We start from the raw sequence: 23304 nt of genomic DNA, 5'->3' as shown, positions 1-23304 counted from the left end.
GAGTTTGTGCCACCCAATTTAAACCCAATTAATGTATGTTTTGAATGGTGGGAGAAAACTGGAGCACCCAGAGGAAACCCACATAGACATGGAGAGAATGTCCAAACTCATTGCAGACGGTGGAGGATTTGAATCCTGGTCCTGATCGCTGGCACTATAAAGGAGTGGTGCTAACCGCTACACCAACTGTGCCACCCTATACATAAGAATAAGAAAAACCTGTCCTTGCGTTGCCTCAACTCCTGTGGTGGTACACTGATGGCCTACTGCAGGGGGAAACCTCTGTACCTGCAGGCATATACCACTCGCTTACTGCAGGGGGCAACCTCTGTACCTGCAGGAGTTTAAGGGGGACAGGACTACACCTGGCCAGCTGTCAATCAGTCAATCTGAATGGATCAAGCCCCACCCGGTCGGGTATCAATCACCCACCGGGATATAAGCCTGCGCTGGCCTCCGAATTCTCTCTCAGAGTTATTGCAGCTACAACCAGCCTGGCTCTGGGGAAGTCTTTGTGGATTAAAGCCTGTTATACAGTCTTTACCTGTGTGTCTGTTTCTGTCTAACAGCGCACCACAATTTAATCCACAAAAAGACTTTTTTCCACGGCTGCCATGGAAAAACTCCTGAGCGCAGGGAGTACCAGTTCCGCCGAGTTCCTTTTGGGGTCACGACAGGGTCTCCGTTTTCCAGCGGGAGATGGATCGCATGGTAGACCGGCACAGGCTGAAGGCGACATTCCTGTATCTGGATAACATCACTATCTGCAGCCGTGACCAGCAGGACCACGATGCCAATCTGGATAAATTCCTCCAAACGGCCGGGGTGCTGAACCTCACACAGCAAGGAGAAGTGTGTGTTCAGCACCACCCGCCTCGCCATTCTGGGGTACATCATGGCCCATGGGGTCATCTGCCCAGATCCAGAGAGGATGCGTCCATTAATGGAGCTACCTCCTCTCCCCACGCTGAAGGCCCTCTGCAGGTGCCTATTACTTGCAGTGGGTTCCTTGCTTTTCGGACAAGGACCGCCCACTGGCCCAAGCTACAACTTTTCCCCTCCCATCCGAGGTGCAGGCAGCCTTCATGTACATCAGGCAGTATATCGCAGGCCTTGGATGAGGACTCCCCCTTCCAGGTGGAGAGCGATGCCTCTAAGGTAGCCTTTGCCTCTACTCTCAACCCTCCATGGCTCCAAGCTAGGGAATTCCACCATTGAAAAAGAGGCCCAGGGGATTGTGGAAGCAGTCCACCTCTGGCACCACTTTCTGGCCGGCAGGAGATTCACCCTCCTCACCGACCAGTGGTCGTGGCATTTATGTTTAACACCGCCCACAAGAGCAAGATCAAGAACGACAAGATCTTGTGCTGGAGATTCAAGCTGGCAACCTACAGCTACGACATCCAGTACCGCCCAGGTAAGTTTAACGACTTCTCCGATGCCCTCTCTCGGACCTGTGCGACTATGCACGACGACAGGCTGCAAGCACTGCATAAGTCCCTCTGGCATCCGGGTGTCATCAGGTTGTATCACTTTATTAAGTCCCGGAACCTACCGTATACCATCAGAGACGTCAGGGATATGCCAGGTCTGCGTGGAGTGTAAACCCCATTTCTTCCACCCGCCCCAGGCCCATGTCGTAAAGGCCACTCGGCCCTTCAAGTGTCTCGGCATGGATTTTAAAGGGCCCCTGCCTTCCATGAACTGAAACGTCTACTTCCTCACGGTAGTGGATGAGTACTCACGCTTCCCTTTCACTTTTCCTTGCCTGGACACCTCCACGGCCACCATCATTAGGGCCCTGGAGCAGATCTTCACCATGTTTGGCTACCCCGCTTTCATCCACAGTGACTGGTGCTCTAGTTTTATGAGTGACGAGCTGCGCCAGTACCAGCTGGTGAGGGGCATCATGACTAGCAGCACGACTAGTTATAACCCGAGAGGCAATGGGCAGGTGGAACATGAAAATGCGGTGGTCTGGAGGGCAGTCTTCCTGGCACTCAAATTAAAAAGGGTGGTCTGTTGAATACTGGCAGGATGCCCTGCCCGAGGCACTCCATGCCATTAAGTCACTTCTGTGTTCTGCTACCAACAAGTCCCCTCATGTGAACATCTGTTCTCATTCCCCAGGAAGTCAGCGACTGGAATGTCCCTCCCAGCATGGCTTGCGTCCCTGGGACCGGTGCTCCTGCGTAAGCACGTGTGGGCACACAAGGCCAAACTCCTGGTTGATCAAGTTTTCCTCCTACATGCGAATCACAACTACAACTATGTTAGGTCCGGCAGTGGCAGGGAGGACACCGTCTCAACCAGGTGCCTGGCACCAGCAGAAGCACCCACCATTCCACAGCATCCTTCAACCCAGGACGACACCGACCAGGCATACATCCCCGTCCCCAGGGAGCTATGGGGTGCGCAGGACCTCATTGACCACCAGGGGCCAACTTCAGCCATGGGGATGAATCTGGCCCCCACCAATCCAATACGACTCTTACACGTCAACCTTGGACCCCTCAGCCACCCCTCTGCGTGGCACCACACCGGTCACTCAGACCCCTGCTGCCAGTCCCCCCTCTACTCCTCCAACCAGTGACCAAGAGCCAATCCTACAATGGTCACAGAGCCTCCGGCAGCAGCCGGATCGTCTCAATCTGTAAATAGTGTATTTTGTATAGTGGGTGCGATTCCTTGTTACTGCCAGGACAATTTTAAAGAAGGGGATGAATGTGGTGGTACACCACCTGCCAACAGCAGGGGAGCCACCTCTGTACCTGCAGGAGTGTAAGGGGACAGGACTACACCTGTCCGGCTGTCAATCAGTCGGCCTGAAGGGATCAAGCCCCACCCGGTCGGGTGTCATCACCCTCCGGGATATAAGCCTGTGCCGGCCTCCTGAGGCCTCTCAGAGTTTCTGCAGCTACAACCAGCCTGGCTCTGTGGAAGTCTTTGTGGATTAAAGCCTGTTGTACAGTCTTTACCTTGTGTGTGTCTGATTCTGGCTAACAGCGCACCACAACTCCTGAATCTTTTCCTTAGTCTCTACTCATGAAGCGTCACAAGCTAAAGCCTCAGAAACCGACTCCTACACTGGCTACTCTACATTGGCCACACTGCTTGTGTTAGCTATCGGTAAATGGAGGGAATGAAAAGGGCACCTATCTCTCCGCTGCTGTAACAGTCCTCTCTCGTACTCATCAACAGGAATGAAAAGGGCACCTATCGCGCTGCTTCTTAAAGACTTCTCCACTCCTGTAAATGTCTTCTCTCACAGTCCCCGATGAGAATGAAAAGGGCACCTACCTCCCCACTGTTTTTTAAAGGTTTCTCCGTTGCAGTAACAGTCCTTTCTCGCAGTCACCGACGGGAATGATAGAGCAGAAATTCCTCTTCAGGGTAACCACTTAAGTGACACCATGCCTCTGGTTCTAGTTCCAGGCCCAAAGAGAAACATCCTCACAGTATCCAGTCTGCCCATTCTCCTCAGAATGTGACCAGATACAAGAGGGAGAATGAAAACACCTGCAACACCATGAAACAAGCTGGCAGGGTCAAGAGGAAGCATTAATAGGATATTGTATAATAGGATATGTAACAATACAGAACAATAAAGGGCAGCATGGTTGACGTAACTGTTAGCGGAATGCCTTTACAGCACCAGCGATCGGATCCTGCGCTATCTGTAAGGTGTTTATACCTTCTCCACATATCTGTGTGGGTTTTTCTGGGGCTTCAGTTTCCTCCCACAGTTCTAAACTGATGGTGGTGGGGGGGGTTAATTAAGTGTAAATCAGGCGGCACGGACTTGTTGGCCGAAATGACCTGTTACTGTGCTGTATGTCTAAATTTAAAGAAGTTGGAACATTATGTGGCCAAATCTGCACTACTGTAACCTTTTCATTCAAGGAGAAAGATTTTTCAACTGGAGCTAGTTCAGAGGATAAAGGAATCACCTTCCAAGAGACTATTGACAAGGTTGGGCTTGTATAGGAAGGAAACTAAGGGTTACAGGAAGAAGGCAGGACAATGGGGTAAAAGGGATAGTTAAATCAGAAATAATAGAATGGCGGGGCAGACACGATGAGCCGAATATCTTGTGATGTTATGGTATAATTTCTAGTGTGTAGTCATCTCCTTGAACACCACATTTCAAATGTGGTTGCTGGGAATCCCTGCATGAGTTCATACCTGACTCATAATTGTATATATTTTCTAGGGTTGTCTTTCAGCATCGGATAAAGAAGGTGAAGCAGTCCGAGATTCCTTCAAAGAAATACATTATGAGCACAGGGGTGTTTCAGTTTGGACCATTGCTCTGTGGAATCACCAGGGAAAGGCAAGTATAGGCTCTTGTATTATGGCTGTCTGAGGATTCTGACAGAATTCACAAATCACTACCAAACATTTCAGAAGCAGAATAAAGTTCACTCTCACAGTACTCTCAGGAATTGATGCAAATTGTGGGAGGATTTCAGATTTCAGATACATTGTCAGAGTGCACACACGACATCACAAACCATTCTGAGATTCTTTTTCTGCAGAGGAGGCAGAATTACCACTTATTAGTAGTGCAAAAAATAAACTGTACACAGCTTAAACATGTCAAGAAATAAAGAACTGTAAATAGATAATGAATGTAAATAAACTGACTGTGCAATGCTGAGAGAACAAAGAAAATTAATAAAGTGCCCAAGTGCAAGTCCTTGAACGAGTCCCTGATTGAGTTTGTTGTTGAGTAGTATGATGGTGGAGGGGGAGCAGTTGTTCCTGAACCTGGTGGTGTGAGTCTTGTGGCACCCACACGTCTTTCCTGATAGCAGCAGTGAGAACAGAGGATGTGCTGGGTGGTGTGGATCCTTGATGATTGCTGCTGCTCTTTGAAGGCAGTGTTCCCTGTAGATAATCTCAATTGCCTGTGATGTCCTGGGCTGTGTCCATTGCATTTTGGAGGGCTTTACACTCAGAGATATTGGTATTCCCATACCAGACCGTGATGCAGCTGGTCAGAACAAATTTGCCAGGGTTTCTGGTGTCAAACCAAACCTCTGCAAACTTCTGAGGAGTTAGAGGCATTGACATGCTTTCTTCATGATATGTTGGGTCCAGGAAATATCCTCCAAGTTAGTAGCCGCTTTCAGGTGCATTCGCCGCCAAGAATGCGCCTGCAGAAGCGGACTCATACCTGTGGAATGGTCGTTCAGATGGCAGCGCTAAAAGCACAACACTGGCCACCTGAAAGGGACAGCTGCACGGGAGGCACCTCAGAATGCACTCTGGCTCCTGTCCCTTCGGGACATTAGGGCTGATCACTGGATTGTATACCTCTGGGTTTTCTTTCTTGAAGTCAACAATAAGTTCCTTAGTTTTGGTAACATTGAGTGCGAGGTTGTTGTTGGTGCACCATTTAGCCGAGTTTTAATCTCTTTCCTGTATGCTGACACATCCCCTTCCTTTATACAACCCACTACCGTGAAATTTGTCAGCAAATTTGTAGATGATGTTATTGTCGTACCGAGCCACACAGTCACAGGGGTAAAGTGAGTAGAGCAGGGGGCTAAGAACACATCCCTGTCGTGCTCTGGTACTAATGGAGGTTGTGGAGGAGATGTTCTTATTGAAGTTAAATTAATTAGATTGTAAATTTTTGGTTTGTACTTTCTTCACATTTTGAATAATGGGGCAACATCAATGGCCTTCCCAGCCCCTGGCTTTACTCCTGTAGTCAGTTAGATCCTGGGATTTTCAGATGATGATGTGTATTCTTGTAAATCGTTGAGACCCATGATCTTCCACTGAGCAGAAATCAGAGGAGTTATGCATTTGTCTTCAGATTCCTCCACTGAGGAACATTTGCCTCTAAGTAGTTTCCTTTCAATGCCTGTGCCAGCTTGCAGACTAATTGTATGTTACAAAGCCTTTCCTTTTACATTGTGAATGCTGTGGCAATGCCATTAGTGATACAGATCTTTTAATTTTGAGTGGGCGATAAAATTGAGGTCCAAGTTGCACCTCACTGATGTATAGGTGGACAACAAGGAGCTGAAAAAATACTCCAGGCTAAAGCACTCTCAGCAGATTAAAGGGAAGGGGGTTATTTTTTGGTCACTCATTAAAACTATCCGTAGTAATCTGAGAAAGATTTAGCATGGAACAGACCCTAAGCCCACTGAGTCAGTGCTAACTCGTTAGGTTGTTTCACACTGAGATCCCAGTAAATTGATGCATCAACAACCCATGTTGCAAGCCGGGTCGGGTTAGAGCATTCACACTGAACCAAGAAAAGCCAGTTCAGTGCGACCTTTTACACAGCAACAGTGCAAAAGGGGGTGGGACGTGTAGCATTACAGCTTCGGCCTCCAGTGTGATGTAAAACATATGTGTTGAGCATTCTACTTCCCACCGCCCTTCTCCCCTCCAACAACCAGCCACCAGCTGGAATTTGATGTAAAAATAATTAATGTAACACAGGGGCATAGCCAGGATCTAAAGTCAGGGGGGCAGTGAGCACTTAAAGAAAGTGCTGATGGGGCTGTCAAAGAGCGGCTGGTGGGGCTGTCAGCTCCACCGGCTACAAGCTGACAACCCTGCTGGCCACCCTGTGCAATGGTGTCACTAGGGTTGGAGCCACCCAGAGCAGTAACTCACAGCAGTTGCTGAGATGAGCAGTGGGGGAGGTGAGGGGAAGGTGCCGGTGGCGAAGGGAGGGAGGGGGTTTTCCTTCATTCCCTTCCTTCCCTCCTTCATTCCATCATTTCATTCCCTCCTTTCTTTTTTGTAAACTTGGCACTAGAGCGTGCCACTCATTAGACTGGTCCTCAGTAGGGCGCTTCTCACCATCTTCTGAACACATGAAAAAAAACAATTAGATCTGAATAAATTTGATTCTCCAATTTACTGCAGAACAATTTAACATTCTTGAACTGTATAAACTTACATAACTGCATGTTCACAATGCTTCTGTGTTTTTTCTACATATTTTCAATGAAAAAACACACAAACTCCCTTAAAACACACTCCAGCTGAGATCCAATCAACATGAGGCGATTGTATATATTGTATAAATTAGAGCGAATTGAATTCCCATTCTTTGCTCATTCCTATTCAGGGTCTCAAATGCTTCCTAATTTAAAATAAGAGAGCCTGTTTGGTGCCCATCTCATTTTTATTTCTTTTTATTCAGTTGGGAATACTTGAACACCAATTTCTACTCTTATTTAAAGTAGATTGCCATTCCCCAGAATGACCTGTGCAATGTGATGCAGAATTCAGTCCGAGACATTTGTAAAATGCAGAGCCAAGGGGCGTCACTATGGTTGGAATAACCCAGTGTGTTAATTTATGGCGGCACCTAGTGCCAGCAAGGGGGGAGCAGAATGGTGGGATCGGTGTGGGGGCTGGTAACGGACTGTGGTTGGAGAGTGAGGCAGCGGGATTGGTGTGGAGGCTAGTGGTGGACTGTCAGGGAGAGAGTGGGGCAGAGGAATCAGTGTGGAGACTGGTCGTGGTCTGTCGGAGAGCAGCGATTGGTCACAGTCCTCTCCCCTGCCTTTGCGAGAGACAGGCCACATGTATTCATTGTCATCCAGATGTCACAGCCTATGTCTGTACTGGGATGAAAATGACCTTGCCTACCATGTTGGTCCTGAGGTGAAATGGTAAAAAGCCAATTAAATACCGGTGTGAGGGGCAGCATGAAAACACCAATTGACACTGATCCCTCTTTATTTATTTACCATTAGATTCTAACACTTATCTCCAAGCCAGCAGCAATCCAAAGTGGCGAATAAACCCATTAATCCACACACCTGTTGGATTTGGGGTAAACTGGAAAACATAGAGGGAATCCACATAGTCGCAGGGAAGATGTGCAAACCTCCACACGAGAGAGCATCTGAACTTGTATCTTTAGTGTTGTGGGGCTGTCAGAGCAGATGGTTCTTCAGTGGTGCCTGGTGTAGGTGGACTTCAGTAGTGCAGGTGAACTTCAGTGGTGCAGGTGGTCTTCAGTGGCGCCTGGTTCAGGTGGACCTTAGTGGCACCTGATGTAGCTGGACTTCAGTGGCACCTGGTGTAGGTGGATTTCAGTGGCACCTGGTGTAGGTGGACGTCAATATCTCCTGTTGTAGCTGGACTTCAGTGGCACCTGGTGTAGGTGGACTTCAGTGGTACTTTGTGTGAGTGGATTTCAGTGGCACCTGGCGAAGATGGACTTCAATGGCGCCTGGTGCAGGTGGACCAGTGGCACCTGGTGTAGGTGGACGTCAATATCTCCTGTTGTAGCTGGACTTCAGTGGCACCTGGTGTAGGTGGACTTCAGTGGTACTTTGTGTGAGTGGATTTCAGTGGCACCTGGTGCAGGTGGACTTCAATGGCACCTGGTGCAGGTGGACTTCAGTGGCACCTGGTGCACGTGGACTTCAGTTGTTCCTGGTACAGGTGGACATAGTGGCACCTGGTGTAGGTGGACTTCAGTGGTACTTTGTGTGAGTGGATTTCAGTGGCACCTGGTGCAGGTGGACTTCAGTGGCACCTGGTGCACGTGGACTTCAGTTGTTCCTGGTACAGGTGGACATAGTGGCACCTGGTGCAGGTGGACAGGAGATGTCAGGGAGCTGGAGGATGGGTAATGATGACAGAGGCTAGAAGACTGTAGAGAGGTCAGGGACTGGAGGTTGGATAATGGTGATGTGTCTGGAGAGGAGTGCAGGGATGTCAGAGACTGGAGGAATGTAGTGATGTCAGGGACTGGAGGATGGGTAAAAGTGACAGAGTGCTGGAGGCAAGTAGAAGGTTGGTGCATGGAGGATAGGTAATGGTGACGGGGCTGGAGAGGAATGCAGAGATTGTCATGGGTTGTAGGACAGGTAATGGTGACAGGGATACTCAGGAGGCTGTGGAAGTATTTGAAATCAAAGATGAGAACTGCAAGGCAGGGATCAGAGAGAGTGATGGTGTGGATAGTCAGGGTTTTGCTGGGCTTAGATCTGTGTGGTGGGGGCAACTTAGGACAGTGTTGGAGCACACCATCCAGCACACCTTATCTATGACCCACCACCATCAAGAAGGAGGTACAGGAGCATTAAAACCAGGACTGCCATACTGGAAAATCGCTTAATCCTACAGGCTGTGTGATTGAACAGTTTCCAGTAATTGAGTAAATCATTCCAAATATTGTTATATATTTATATATTTTTTAAAAATTTATATCAATATGTATTCATGTGATTATTATGTGCTGTGTATTGCGGTGTTTGTGTATACACCATGGTCTGGAGATACAGCACTTCTTCTGGTTATAAATATGCAGTCAGGTGATAATAAACGTGGACTTGAATTTGAACTAGAGGCAGTAAATGAGCTGAGCCAGGGACAAAAACAAGGAGTGAAAGAGAGGCAGAAGCATGCAAATGGTTTGATATTGTAGTCAAGGAGATGCCGTAGATGAGTCTCTGCTGAGCTTTGGACTGTTCCCACTGGGGACAGTGGAGTACATTTGTGGGGGAAATCATTCCAGTACAATTAAAATAATTAATTACTAATTTTGGTTTCAGTATTTCAGAGTTTAGTTGGCATCTAAGAAAATTCAACATTTTCAATTCTTGAATCCTCTCATGCCTTTCAAAGTTTCTTCTTCCTCCAGCTTTCAGACTGGAAGCTCTTTAAAATCCATGTTATTTCATGTCTAACCAAATAGTACACTCTTTCTCAATAGAAATTCTTCTCAATCCTCTTCCTCTGGCACTGGAATAAGTGATTTGCAATCTTCATTGATGTCAGTCCCTTTCTTCAACCATTTTTGCCCTCTCTTTCAACTTAATGCCATACTTCCAGACTATAACTTCCTATGTTTTTTCTTGCCCAGCTGGTAAATCCCCCCTGGTCTAGAAATTATGTTTCTGTCAATTCTGGTCAATCTGCTTTGCTCCCTCAACACTCAATTTGTCCAAATTCAGCATATGATCATGTTCTGGAGACACCCTTGACCACATCTGTCCATTGTACTTGTAAACTCACATTGAACATTGACATCAAAGTTTCTTTGTGGGAATCAGTGTTAACAGATTTTCCAAGCAATTCCTTCTCGCTTTATTAGGTCTCTTCCACACAAAACAGCCCAATCTGTCCACTATCATCACTGTCCTGAGTTTACCAATGACCAGAAACCTGTGATGGAGTATTCTTTACCTTTCTGCACAGGTGCTACTCCATCAACACACAAGACGCTTGGCCTCATCCACAATCCTGTGTCCTATATAACCATATAACCATATAACCACTTACAGCACAGAACAGGCCAGTTCGGCCCTACTAGTCCATGCCGTAGCAAATCCCCACCCTCCTAGTCCCAGTGACCAGCACCCGGTCCATACCCCTCTAGTCCCTCCTATCCATGTAACGATCCAGTCTTTCCTTAAATGTAACCAATGATACCGCCTCGACCACGTCTGCCGGAAGCTCATTCCACATCCCCACCACCCTCTGCGTAAAGAAATTTCCCCTCATGTTCCCCTTATAATTTTCCCCCTTCAATCTTAAACCATGTCCTCTAGTTTGAATCTCCCCCTTTCTTAATTGAAAAAGCCTATCCACATTTACTCTGTCTGCCCTTTTAAAATGTTAAACACCTCTATCAAGTTCCCTCTCAATCTTCTACACTCCAGAGAAAAAAGCCCCAGTCTGCATAACCTTTCCCTGTAACTCAGACCCTGAAATCCTGTCAACATTCTTGTGAACCTACTCTGCACTCTTTCTATTTTGTTTATATCTTTCCTATAATTTGGTGACCAAAACTGTACACAGTACTCCAAATTTGGCCTCACCAATGCCTTGTACAATTTCATCATAACCTCCCTACTCTTGAATTCAATACTCCGATTTATGAAGGCCAACATTCCAAATGCCTTCTTCACCACACCATCTACATGAGTATCAGCCTTGAGAGTACTATTTACCATAACTCCTAAATCCCTTTGTTGCTCTGCACTCCTCAAATGTCTACCATTCAATGTATATGACCTATTTAAATTTGCCTTTCCAAAATGTAGCACCTCACATTTATCTGTATTAAATTCCATCAGCCATTTCTCAGCCCACACCTCCAGCCTTCCTAAATCACCTTTTAATCTATGGGAATCTACCTCACTGTCCACAACACCACCAATCTTTGTGTCATCCGCAAACTTGCTTATCCAATTCTCCACCCCTACATCCAGATCGTTAATATATATAACAAATAATAGTGGACCCAGGACCGAACCCTGAGGAACTCCACTAGTCACCAGCCTCCAATTGGACAATCAATTTTCTACCACTACTCTCTGACACCTCCCATCCAACCACTGCTGAATCCATTTCACTACCTCTTTATTTATACCTAATGCCTCCACCTTTTTTCCTAACCTCCTGTGGGGAACTTTGTCAAAAGCTTTACTAAAGTCCAAATAGACAACATCCACAGCTTTCTCTTCAACCTTTTTGTAACCCCCTCGAAGAACTCAATCAGGTTTGTCAAGCATGATCTACCCCTGACAAAACCATGCTGATTACTCCCTATCAATCCCTGTACCTCCAAAAATTTGTAAATAGCATCCCTCAGAACACTTTCCATCAACTTTCCCACCACAGACGTCAGACTTACAGGCCTATAATTCCCAGGTTTGCATTTGGACCCTTTCTTAAACAGAGGAACCACATGCCACCACATGCCACCCTCCAATCTTTGGCTCCACCCCCGTGGCCAGTGACATCCTAAATATCTCTGATAATGGCCCCACTAACTGTCCACTAGCCTCCCTGAGTGTCCTAGGGAATATTTTGTCCGGTCCGGGAGATTTATCCACCTTTATATTTTTTAACACAGCCATCACTACCTCCTTGGTTATCCTTATATGCTTCATGACCTCCCCACTATTTTTCTTTACTTCAACTGGTTCAACATTTTTTTTCCCTAGTGAATACCAAGGCAAAGAAATCATTCAAAATTTCCCCCATTTCCTCAGACTTCTCACTCAGTCTACCCTCGCTATCTACAAGGGGTCCAATTTTATCTCTCACTAATCTTTTACTTTTAATGTACTTATAGAAACCCTTTGGATTTATTTTTACTCTGTCAGCCAAAGCCTCTTCATGCCATTTTTTGGCCTTTCTAATTTCTTTCTTAAGATTCCTTCTACACTCCTTGTAGTCCTCTTTCAACTTCTCAGCTCCCTGCTCTTTATACCTCTTGTACACCTCCCTTTTTCTCCTAACCAAATTTCCAATATTCCTCAAAAACCAAGCCTCCCTATGACTTCCAGCCTTTCTTTTGATCCACACTGGGACATAACTACTCTGTACCCTCAAAATTTCTTTTTTGAATATCCTCCATTTTTCATTAACATCCTTAGCTGAAAATATCCTGTCCCACTCAATGCTCCCAAAGTCCCTTCTTATTCCTTCGAAATTTGCTCTTTTCCAATCCAGAACCTCAACTTTAGGCCTCTCCTTGCTCTTTCCTAAAACTACCAGAATTATGATCACTAGACCCAATTGGTTCTCCAACATTAATGTCCGCTACCTGACCTAGCTCGTTCCTTAACAGGAGATCCAGTATTACACCGTTCCGAGTCGGTTCTTCTACTAACTGATTTAGAAAACAATCCTGAGCACATTTAACGAACTCCACCCCAACCAGCCCTCTAGCCGTATGGGTATCCCAATCAATGTGTGGGAAGTTAAAATCTCCCATGATCACTACCTTATGATTTTCACACATATACGTTATCTCCCTACAAATTTGTTCCTCTAATTTTCTTGGCCCATTTGAACCTAATCCTCCAAAGTAAACCTTCACTCCCTATCCCACCATGCTATGTACAATATGCAGCATGGTAGCAAGTCTACCTCCACAGTTTCTTCCCAAACTGGACCTTTCAGACCTGTGTTTCTCTTAAAGTCACACACCATGACTTGAAAATATATGTCAGATTTTTCATTGCTACTGGAACTAACATTAAAAAAACACCACCATTGAAGCACCTTCTCTTCATGTATGGCAATCGTTCAACAAGATGTCTCAACACCATCTTCTTAAAGTCAAGAGTAAAACAGGGAAGTCTGTAGACATGGTGGTTGAAGTAAAAACACAAAGATGGAGAAACTCAGCAGGTCAAATGGTATCCTTCATACTGATCAGCAAAGATAAAGATGCATAACCATTGTTTCGGGTTTGAGTCCTTCATTAAGCTATGACAAAATGTAGGCAGGTACCCGAACAAAATGGTGGGGGGGAAGAAGCAATAGGTGGATAAGGGAAGGAGAGCACACCAGGGGGAGAGGAGATGGAGAGGAAAGGAGGTGGAGAGCTGGAGGAATGGCAGAGGGATGGGGAAGGAAGGGAGAATGGGGAGTGGGCTGGCAGAAACCGGAGAAATCAATGTTAATGCCATCTGGTTGGAGAAGGCCCAGACAGAAAATTAGATGTTGCTCCTCCAATTTATGGGTGGTTTTTGTACATAAGGACAGACATATCAGCATGGATATGGGGCTCAGAAATGAAATGGTTGGCCACAGGGAGATCCTTCTCACTGATGCAGACAGAGCAAAGATGATCAGCAAAGCAATCTCCCAGTCGGCATCCAGTCTCTCCGATGTTGAGAAGGTCAGAACAGGAGCACTGGATACAGTAGATGACCCCTTCAGAATCACAAGTGAAGTGTTGCCTCACTCAGAAGTACTGTTTTGGGCCCCAAATGGTGGTGAAGAAGGAGGTGTAGGCATAAGTGTGGCTGCAGGGGAAAATGTCAAGTGGGCGATTAATGGGAAGAGATGAGTGGATGAGGGAATCATGGAGGGAGTGGTCCTTATGGAAGGTAGAGAGAGAGGAGATCTGTTTTAAAATGTTTGTATGTGACCTACACTAAAAATCCTTTCCCAATTTATCTCCCAAAAATATATCTATAATCTATCACATACCCCCGGTACATTTTGAACAGTGGGAGGAATCCAGAGTCCATGGGGAAACCTACGTAGACATGGGGAGAACGTACCAACTCATTACAGACAGTGTGGTATTCGAACCCCAGTCCCGATTGCTAGTATTGTAATGGTGTTGCACTAACCGCTTCGCCAACCGAGTTACCCACGATCTATAATCCAGTTCTCTTCTGGTCTGATATACACCCCCGCATTTAACCTTTCCCGCAGAGGAGCCTGTGCTTACAATTGTTTTGGTTCAAACTCTGGAATTCCTTCCTGAAATTTGGGTGGCACGGTTGGCGTAGCATTTAGCACAAAGCCTTTACATCATCAGCGATCAGGACAGGGGTTTAAATCCCACACTGCCTGTAAGGAATTTGTTTGTTCTCCCCATGTCTGCATGGGTTTTCCCCGGGGGTTCCAGTTTCCTCCCACCATTTAAAATGTACTAGGAGTGCAGGTTAATTGGGTGTAAATTGGGCGGCACAGGCTCATGGGCTGAAATGGCCTGTTACCATGCTGTATGTCTAAATTAAAAAAAAATAAATATTACACTTTTCTTCCCTACTAATAAAATTCTTTCTAAAAATTTACCTCTATGGCAAATGATAGAGTTATACAGCACAGAAATCTTCGTCCGCGAAGCCAAGCCAAAGACAGCACAGAAACAGACCCTTTGGCCTAACTCATACATGTCAACCAAGATGGAGTCACACAGAGTGGAGACGGGCCCTTCTGGCAAATCTGTGCACGCTGACCAAAATGAGCCACCCACACTTGTCCCACTGCCTGCATTTGGCCCATATCCCTCTAAGTCTTTACAATTAATGTACCTAGTATTCGGCATCTATGGGGGATTGGTAAATGCCGGATAAATGAGTTTTCCAGTTGATTGAGACTCACTCTTACAATGCCCAACTAATACACCTGCATTAAGAATAAACAGTTTAAAAGACAAAAATACCACATTTACACTGAACAAACTTTACTTATATGAATATATAAAACATTAAAGAATTTTACTTTATTTTCAGTTACATTCTCTCAAAAATTTTAACTGTCGTTGCATCTGCTGATTCCTCCCCCTCCTTGGAGCCGCCTGAAAGACAAACAATAGCATTATATATAATTAATCCCCCTCCACCAAGTTTACAGATAAAGCCTTACTAATACACTGAATAATATACTAATTAAGATAAAGATTCTTAGTAAGCAAGGATAAGGAGACACTTTAGGAGAGTCACCCCAATGGCGATCGGCATTAATCTGCTCTTCATCCTGGGCAACACCAACTTTATTCAAACTGCTGCCGTGAACAAAGCACGAGCAAGCCACTCTGCTGGCTGACTATTTCTTCCCATCTTCATCAAAGATTTATGTTTGATTCAGAGAACATTTACTTTTAAACTTTTATTTAAATCTGTATGAATCGTATTTATTTATTTTCCTCCTTATTTTGCCACTTGCTTGAGGTCGCCAGTTGCTTGAATAACGGGTTTTACTGTACTATGTACCCGTAATCTTAGACCCCTCTTCTCTACAACACTCCCCAGATCCGTACCATTCACTGTTGGCCCTCCCCACTTCACACCTCACAAAATGCAACACCTCTCATTTCTCAGTCTTAAATTCAATCAGCCATTCCTCTGCTAATCCTGCCTAATTGATCAAGATCCTGCTTCAATCTTTGGCAACTGACTTCACTATCTACAAGACCTCCAGTTGACCCTTCCCCCTTTGAACCTTTCCTAACCATGTGCTTCCACACCTCTACCATCTCCTCTTGCAGCTCATCCCATATACAATGAATCTCTGTGTGTAAAGCCAGCTTTAAAATATGCCTTTAAGCTGGAAAGGGAGCAGAAGAGATTCATGAGGATGTTATCAGGTCTGGAGAGCTTGAGTTGTCCCAGGGTGGGGGAGTCTAAAACTAGAGGACATCAATATAAGGTGAAAGGGGAAAGATATAAAGGGCATCTTAGGGTCATTTTTCATGCAGAGGATAGTAGGACCATGAAACCAGCTACCAGAAGAAATGGTAGAGGGGAGTATAATGTCAATATTTAAAAGATTTTGGACAAGTGCATGGTTAGGAAAGGTTTAAAGGGATATGGACTAAACACAGGCAGATGAGTCTTACTCAGCATGGCAACTTGGTCAGAATGGATGAGTTGAGCTGTTTCTGTTCTGTCCTGTGAAGATTGCTAAGAACATTTCCTCCACAATCTCCATCTGGGCCAGAGCACCACAGGGCTGAGTTCTTAGCCCCCTGCTCTACTCACTTTACACCTACGACTGTGTGGTCAACACCACCATCTACAAATCTGCTGATGATACCATGGTAGGGGGTTCTATAAAGGATGGGGATGAGTCAGCATATTTGAAAGAGATTGAAAACCTGGCTGAATGGTGCACCAACAACAATTTTGCACTTAACATCACCAAAACTAAGGAGCTGATTGTTGACTTCAGGAAAGAAAAGCCAGTTGTATACAATCTCGTGATCATTGGGGGATCAGAGGTGAAGAGGGTGAGCAAATTTAAGTTCTTGGGAGTCACTATCTTGGAGGATCTTTCCTGGACCCAACACACCAACTGCAACATGAAGAAAGCACATTAGCGCCTTTACTTCCTCAGGAGTTTGCAGAGGTTTGGCTTGACACCAGAAACCCAGGCAAATTTCTACAGAGATGTGGTAGAAAGTGCACTGACTGGCTGCATCATGGTCTGGTATGGGGTCACCAATAGCCCTGAGCTTAAAGGCTCTGAACACAGCCCAGGACATAACAGGCAAAATCCTCCCTATTACTGAGTACATCAACAGGGAACACTGCCATCAGAGAGCAGCAGTGACCATCAAATCCCCACACCACCCAGCACACACTCTGTTCTCACTGCTGCCATCAGGAATGAGGTCTTGGTGCCACAAGGCTCACACCACCAAGTTCAGGAACAGCTGCTACCCCTCTGCCATCAGATTTCTCAATGACAAACTCAATCAGGGACTCATTTAAGGACTCTTGCTTCAGAATTAGAATTTTAGTGTTTTGCAGCAGCCTCAAAAAGCAAACATTCATATTATTACAACACTAATATAAAACATAAAAATCTTTGGCTTGGCTTCGCGGACGAAGATTTATGGAGGGGTAAATGTCCACGTCAGCTGCAGGCTCGTTTGTGGCTGACTAGTCCAATGCGGGACAGGCAGACACGGTTGCAGCGGTTGCAGGGGAAAATTGGTGGGTTGGGGTTGGGTATTGGGTTTTTCCTCCTTTGTCTTTTGTCAGTGAGGTGGGCTCTGCGGTCTTCTTCAAAGGAGGTTGCTGCCCACCGAACTGTGAGGCGCCAAGATGCACGGTTTGAGGCGATATCAGCCCACTGGCGGTGGTCAATGTGGCAGGCACCAAGAGATTTCTTTAGGCAGTCCTTGTACCTCTTCTTTGGTGCACCTCTGTCACAGTGGCCAGTGGAGAGCTCGCCATATAACACAATCTTGGGAAGGCGATGGTCCTCCATTCTGGAGACGTGACCTACCCAGCGCAGTTGGGTCTTCAGCAGCGTGGATTTGATGCTGTCGGCCTCTGCCATCTCGAGTACTTCGATGTTAGGGATGAAGTCACACCAATGGATGTTGAGGATGGAGCGGAGACAACACTGGTGGAAGCGTTCTAGGAGCCGTAGGTGGTGCCGGTAGAGGACCCATGATTCAGAGCCGAACAGCAGTGTGGGTATGACAACGGCTCTGTATACGCTTATCTTTGTGAGGTTTTCAGTTGGTTGTTTTTCCAGACTCTTATAATAGTGCACAAAATGTCGAAGTGAGGCAGTGTCTTTGGTTCATTGATTATTCAGGAATCTGACAGCAGCGGGGAAAAAGCTGTCCTTGTGCTGCCAAGTGCTCATCTTTAGGCTCCTGTACCTTTTCCTCGATGGAAGCAAAGTGAAGAGGACAGGGCCTGGGTGGCATGACGTGCACTTTATAACATTTGTTATGTTTACATTTCTTTTATTTGTTTACATGTTCATGCTGTGTACAGTTTTTTTTGCACTACCAACTTGTGGTAATTTTGCCGTGCCCACAGAGAAAGGAACCTCAGGGCATTATGTGATGTCCTGTATGTACTCTGACAATAAATCTAAAATCTGACTCTTTGACCATGGCTTTAGTCACCTATCCTGGCACCCATCTCTGAAGTTTGGTGTTACATTTTGTTTGATATCCCCCTGGGATACCTTGTTCCACGAGGGAGGGGTTGAATGGCCTGACAGCCCTGGATCTCTGAGCTTGCAGACAAGGAACATCACTGAAGGTAAGTGCATGTCTGGAACCTTTGGGAGAAGTAGCACAAAATAAGCAATATATGTCCCAATTCATTGCCTTGGGATTGTAATGAAATGTTTTTGATTAAAGGTACAAGGAGGGCCAATATCCAAAAAACAAGGAGATTATCAAAATCATGAACACCTCATCAATGGAAGCTGAAGTGTCTTTCAGTTATCAACATGATGTGAAAGCTGCCACCTATCTTGTGGATCCACCAAGTGTGACGCTTGCAGCTTATCAAGCAAAGGTACGTATGCAGAGTTCACCATGACTGGGATGATGTCATCCTCAAACATAGCTGCCCTTGCTACAGACTTCAAATTGCATTATGAAACTCTGCAACTGCATTTATCTTGTATATTTCTCAGGGCCCCATGCAAGTAAATATTTTGAGTAAACTGTGATTATTTTTTATGGGGCATCAATGCAGAAATTTAATGGATTATAATGAAAACATTGTTTGGAAGATTTGATTTTTGGTGGATGAGGAAAGGCAGGACAAGTTCTGATTGGATGGTTGAGTGAACAAATACAGCTCCATTGATGGTGTAAGAGAGGGTACGAAATGGATATTTACTGTTCTCTTCAGTGCTACTGCAGAGTAAGGATTTGGTGATGCCATGTGATGATGTTGTGGAGTCTCGAAATTATGTTTTTGATGGGGTGGTGATGACCAGTGTAGATTTTTGTAAAATCATCCTTGCACCATAGTATAATTTTTCTCAGTTAGCATCCATGGGGTCGATGACCTTTTGGTTGGTGGTGGTGTCTCATGGACTGTGGGAATTGTTCATGAAGATGTAAACTATAATGCAGATGAAGTCAGTAAGCTTACAGAGTGGACTAACAATGTGAATCTCAAAAGGTTTATGCAGAGAGCTGGACAGTGTTTGGAAGTGTTTGCAGGCAAACATGGGTTAGTGAGCTGGGGTAGTATTAATAGAGTTCATTGCAGACTTTTCTTGGTATTAGTTTGATATACCTAATGAAGGGCTCAGGCCTGAAATGTTGGTTACTCTTTACTTCCAATGGATGCTGTGTGACCTGCTGAGTTTCTCCAGCACATTTATGAATTGCAGCTTGAGTACAATGTTGAGGGGCAAGTTGAGGAAATAGTTTAATGTTTTAATGTGTACACATTGACTCAATAATTTAGATATGGAAGAATGAAAGTGAGGTTGCAGGATAGATACTTGTTGCTGTTAATGAGAAGATAGTGTGGACTGTTACGAGCCCAGAGGACTCCAAAACCAAGCAACAATAAATATTCACCAAGACAAATGGTTATTTAAACAAAATTTGCCTTTAATTATCTTTAAAGTTCACCAGACTTTGGTGCTTGAAAGGTAAATGGTTACCGCTCAGGAAGGGTTTTGTCAGTTTTCAGAGAGCGATTTGTTGTTCCTTTTTAATCAGCCACTTCAGTCTTACTGATGAAACTTGCCCCTTCAAGGTTCTCCAGATGATAACCTCTTTCTTTTACATCACCACAGAGTTCCTTATTGTTTCACTTATTCCAAGTAAAACATTAGGCAGCCAGTCCTCTCCTCTTGCATGAACCACAAGGGCTTTGACCAGGCTGAACTAAGAACTCACAACCTGCCTTGTAAATAGGGTTTCCATAAGCTTTCCAGCTTGTCCTGCTACAGTCCCAGCTGCTGTTACTGACTGTACCACTGTAGAACTGATCTCTCTCTCTGTCTCTCTCTCTCTCTCTCTCTGAGAGAAAAATTCTGTTTGACTCTTTCTGCTTGCAAAAGCACATGACCCTCCTAGAACAGCAAGTTCCCCTCCAGACTGTCTGCGGCTCTGACAAGCCCTTTCCTCTGTTGCCTTTTCTTTTTAAAGAACAATCCATTAGCGAAGTCTCTTGGGCAACTCTCCAAAACCTTTGCAAAGGGTCTGAGGCCCCGACATGTCTAGCATTAGCAAAGCTCCAGTATTTTTAATAAGATTTGTTTTAAAGTGTTTGTATGTGACCTACACTAAAAGCTTTCCCAATTTATCTCCCAAAAACATATCTATATACTTTGTCACAAGACCAGTGATTCTCAATCTTTTTCTTCCCACTCACACGCCACCTTAAGCAATTCCTTACTAATCAGAGAGCACCAATGGCACAGGGATTAATTACGTGATATGTGACTGGAAAGATAAAGGTTGAGGACTGCTGGTGTAGACTTTAGATGGCTTATAGATGTTGTTTTAGTGAAGTTCACGTGGGTGGATTGTAAATTCTAGATGCCGTTTCTGATGCTGCTGGTAGACTTTGACATGACAAGATTTTCACAATGAGATTAGTCAGGGCACAATCATGATTATCTTTTTTGATGTTAATCAGGTAGTGCAATGCACAAATGTGCTGGAGAAACTCAATAGGTCATGCAGCAACCATATGAAGTATCGGCTCACAAACATGCTGGAGAAACTAATCAGGTGGTGTTCATTAGCGTTGGGCCTCTCAGTAGCCCCAATAATGACTCGGACAAAGACTGAGGAGAATGATAGGCTTTATTGTATGAGAGACTGCTGGCCTGGGTCCAAGGCTAGAAAGGAATGGGAAGGAAAGGGGACTCGACCTTTATGGCCCAGGGTCACATGGACTAAGGGAGGAGCCAAAGTAGAGGACACCGGAGGGAGGGCCAGCCAGCACATACATTCACCACCCTTTAAAAAAAAGGAACCCACCAGAACACAATCAACAACTGGGGGTGATACAATAACCATAGTAACAGCAACAATACAATAACACAACAGCAGCAGGACAAACACAACAAACCAGGGACGGGTAAATCAGACGCCCGCCCCATCAGGTAGAGGTTAACCTGCCAGGTAGCCTCCTCTGTATGCCGGAACGCCGTAGGGATGGCGTGACCATATGGTGCTCCTCCAGAGAGGGGACCGACAGTCCACTGCAGGGACTGTCTGAAAAGGGGTGTCAGCGGTGGACTCACTGCTGCATGGGGGGGGTGGGGGGAAGATGCCTGGATATCCGGCTGCAAGGCAGGCAGCTCAGGCTCCAGGGTCATGCTCTGATGCTACGTAATAGGGTCCGTGGCATGGTCAGTAGCTGTCAAAGTGGTCGGTCTCAGAGTCTCCAGCCCTTGCCAGGTCTCGTATTGACACAGTGTCCTCGGTGCCATCCAGGTACCTCACAAATGCATATTGAGGGTTTGAATGTGTGAGGTGCACCGCTTCAACCAGTGGTTCCATCTTATAGCCCTTGCAGGCATTCAGACTATTATTCTCAATGCTGTGAATTGAATGACATGCCTCATTTTCAAAGTGTTTTCTCAATGTATTTATTCTGAGGGAATGGTTGAAAATGTGAAGAATAGATATTGGCTCTGATGAAAGATTCTATTATCAAGATGCACAATTCAGGCAGAAGCAAATTAGGTGAGATGTCAAAAAAAATATTCCTCATAGATACTGAGAGGTGGAATAAATGAGGACATTGAAATTAACAATGTAAAGGTGTCCAGTGATAAATAGATCGAATGGCTTGAAAGTTTGATCTATGAGTTTAGTTATAAGAACACAAGGTCACAGATTTGATTTCCAGGATGTTACGATCTGGGCTTATCCAACCAGCCCTGGGAAATTTGACGACTGCCTTGTCTGTTGCATCCGAGAAAATCCCGAACCGGTCCTCTTTATGGTATCCTGTTATGGAGTACGTCCAGAGATGGAACTTGACCGCAAACAGCTGCACTTCGACAAAATGATTCTTCACAGGTCAGTCTTGTATCAAAGTCAAACTGCGGGATACAACAGCAGCACATTACAAACAGACATATCAATGTGGCCAAATGTATCCTGTCAATTCCCAACAATCATCAGGCATAGTCAATTTCCCGATGAAGCAATGATTGCAAGGCAGCTACCTGCCACACGCGCACACACACACACATGCTCACACACACACTCACTCACACGCACATACTCATACACACACTCACAATCACACTCACACACTCATATACACACAGTCACACACACTCTCTCACATACACACACTCACTCACACACACACTCACACACTCTCTCACACACTCACACACACTTACATACACACTCACACACTCACTTACACATTCTCACACACACTCACATATGCACTCACACACACACGTTCATGCACACAAACTTACACACACATTCATGCTCACATTCTCTCACACACACACACACTCTTGCACATACATATTCTCACAATCTCACTGTCACACGCATACACACATTCATGCATACATACCCACAACACATCCATACTCTCACACACACATTCTTACACACATTCTCACTCACTCACACACACACATTTATGCACACACACACTCTCATGCACCCACACACACACATTGTCAAAGTCTCACACACACATTCTCACTCACTCACACACATTCTCACAATCTCTCTCACACACACACTTTCTCAGTCTCACACTCATATTCTCACTCACTCACATATACACTCACACACACATTCACACAGTCTCACACACATTCTCACTCACTCACACATACACACACATGCATTCTCACAGTCTCACACACATTGTCACTCACACACACACATTCTGACTCACACTCATTCTCACTCACTCACACATACACTCACATACGCATTCTCAGTCTCACACACATTCTCACGCACTCACATACACACACACTCAGTCTTACACACATTCTCACTCACTCACACACACATTTATGTACACACACTCTCATGCACCCACACACACATATTGTCAAAATCTCACACTCATTGTCACTCACTCACACATACACACACTCACACACATTCTCAGTCTCACACACATTCTCACTCACTCACACACACTCTCAAAGTCTCACATTCTCACTCACTCACATATACACACACATTCTCACACAGTCTCACACACATTCTCAGTCTCACTCACATTCTCACTCACACATACTCACACATTCTCACTCACACACATTCTCAGTCTCACACTCACATTCTCACTCACTCACACATACCCACACATTCTCACTCAC

At 45.3% G+C, this 23304-nt stretch overlaps 1 protein-coding gene across 1 annotated transcript in view; it reads left to right on the top strand.

Annotated features, from left to right (window-relative positions):
• Positions 1-23304, top strand: part of hydin (HYDIN axonemal central pair apparatus protein) — a 1560590-nt gene that overhangs the window by 1147264 nt on the left and 390022 nt on the right. Inside the window, exons 50-52 of the mRNA XM_069900939.1 lie at positions 4214-4333; positions 18365-18524; positions 21843-22015. Of these exons, the coding sequence (XP_069757040.1) occupies positions 4214-4333; positions 18365-18524; positions 21843-22015 (453 nt within the window). The remainder of the gene's footprint in view (positions 1-4213; positions 4334-18364; positions 18525-21842; positions 22016-23304) is intronic.

The sequence above is a fragment of the Narcine bancroftii genome, chromosome 10 (genome assembly GCF_036971445.1).
Source record: "Narcine bancroftii isolate sNarBan1 chromosome 10, sNarBan1.hap1, whole genome shotgun sequence".
In the NCBI taxonomy this organism is placed as follows: domain Eukaryota; kingdom Metazoa; phylum Chordata; class Chondrichthyes; order Torpediniformes; family Narcinidae; genus Narcine; species Narcine bancroftii.
The sequence above is the reverse complement of the archived record's forward strand: the minus strand, read 5'-3'. Positions and strand labels throughout refer to the sequence as shown.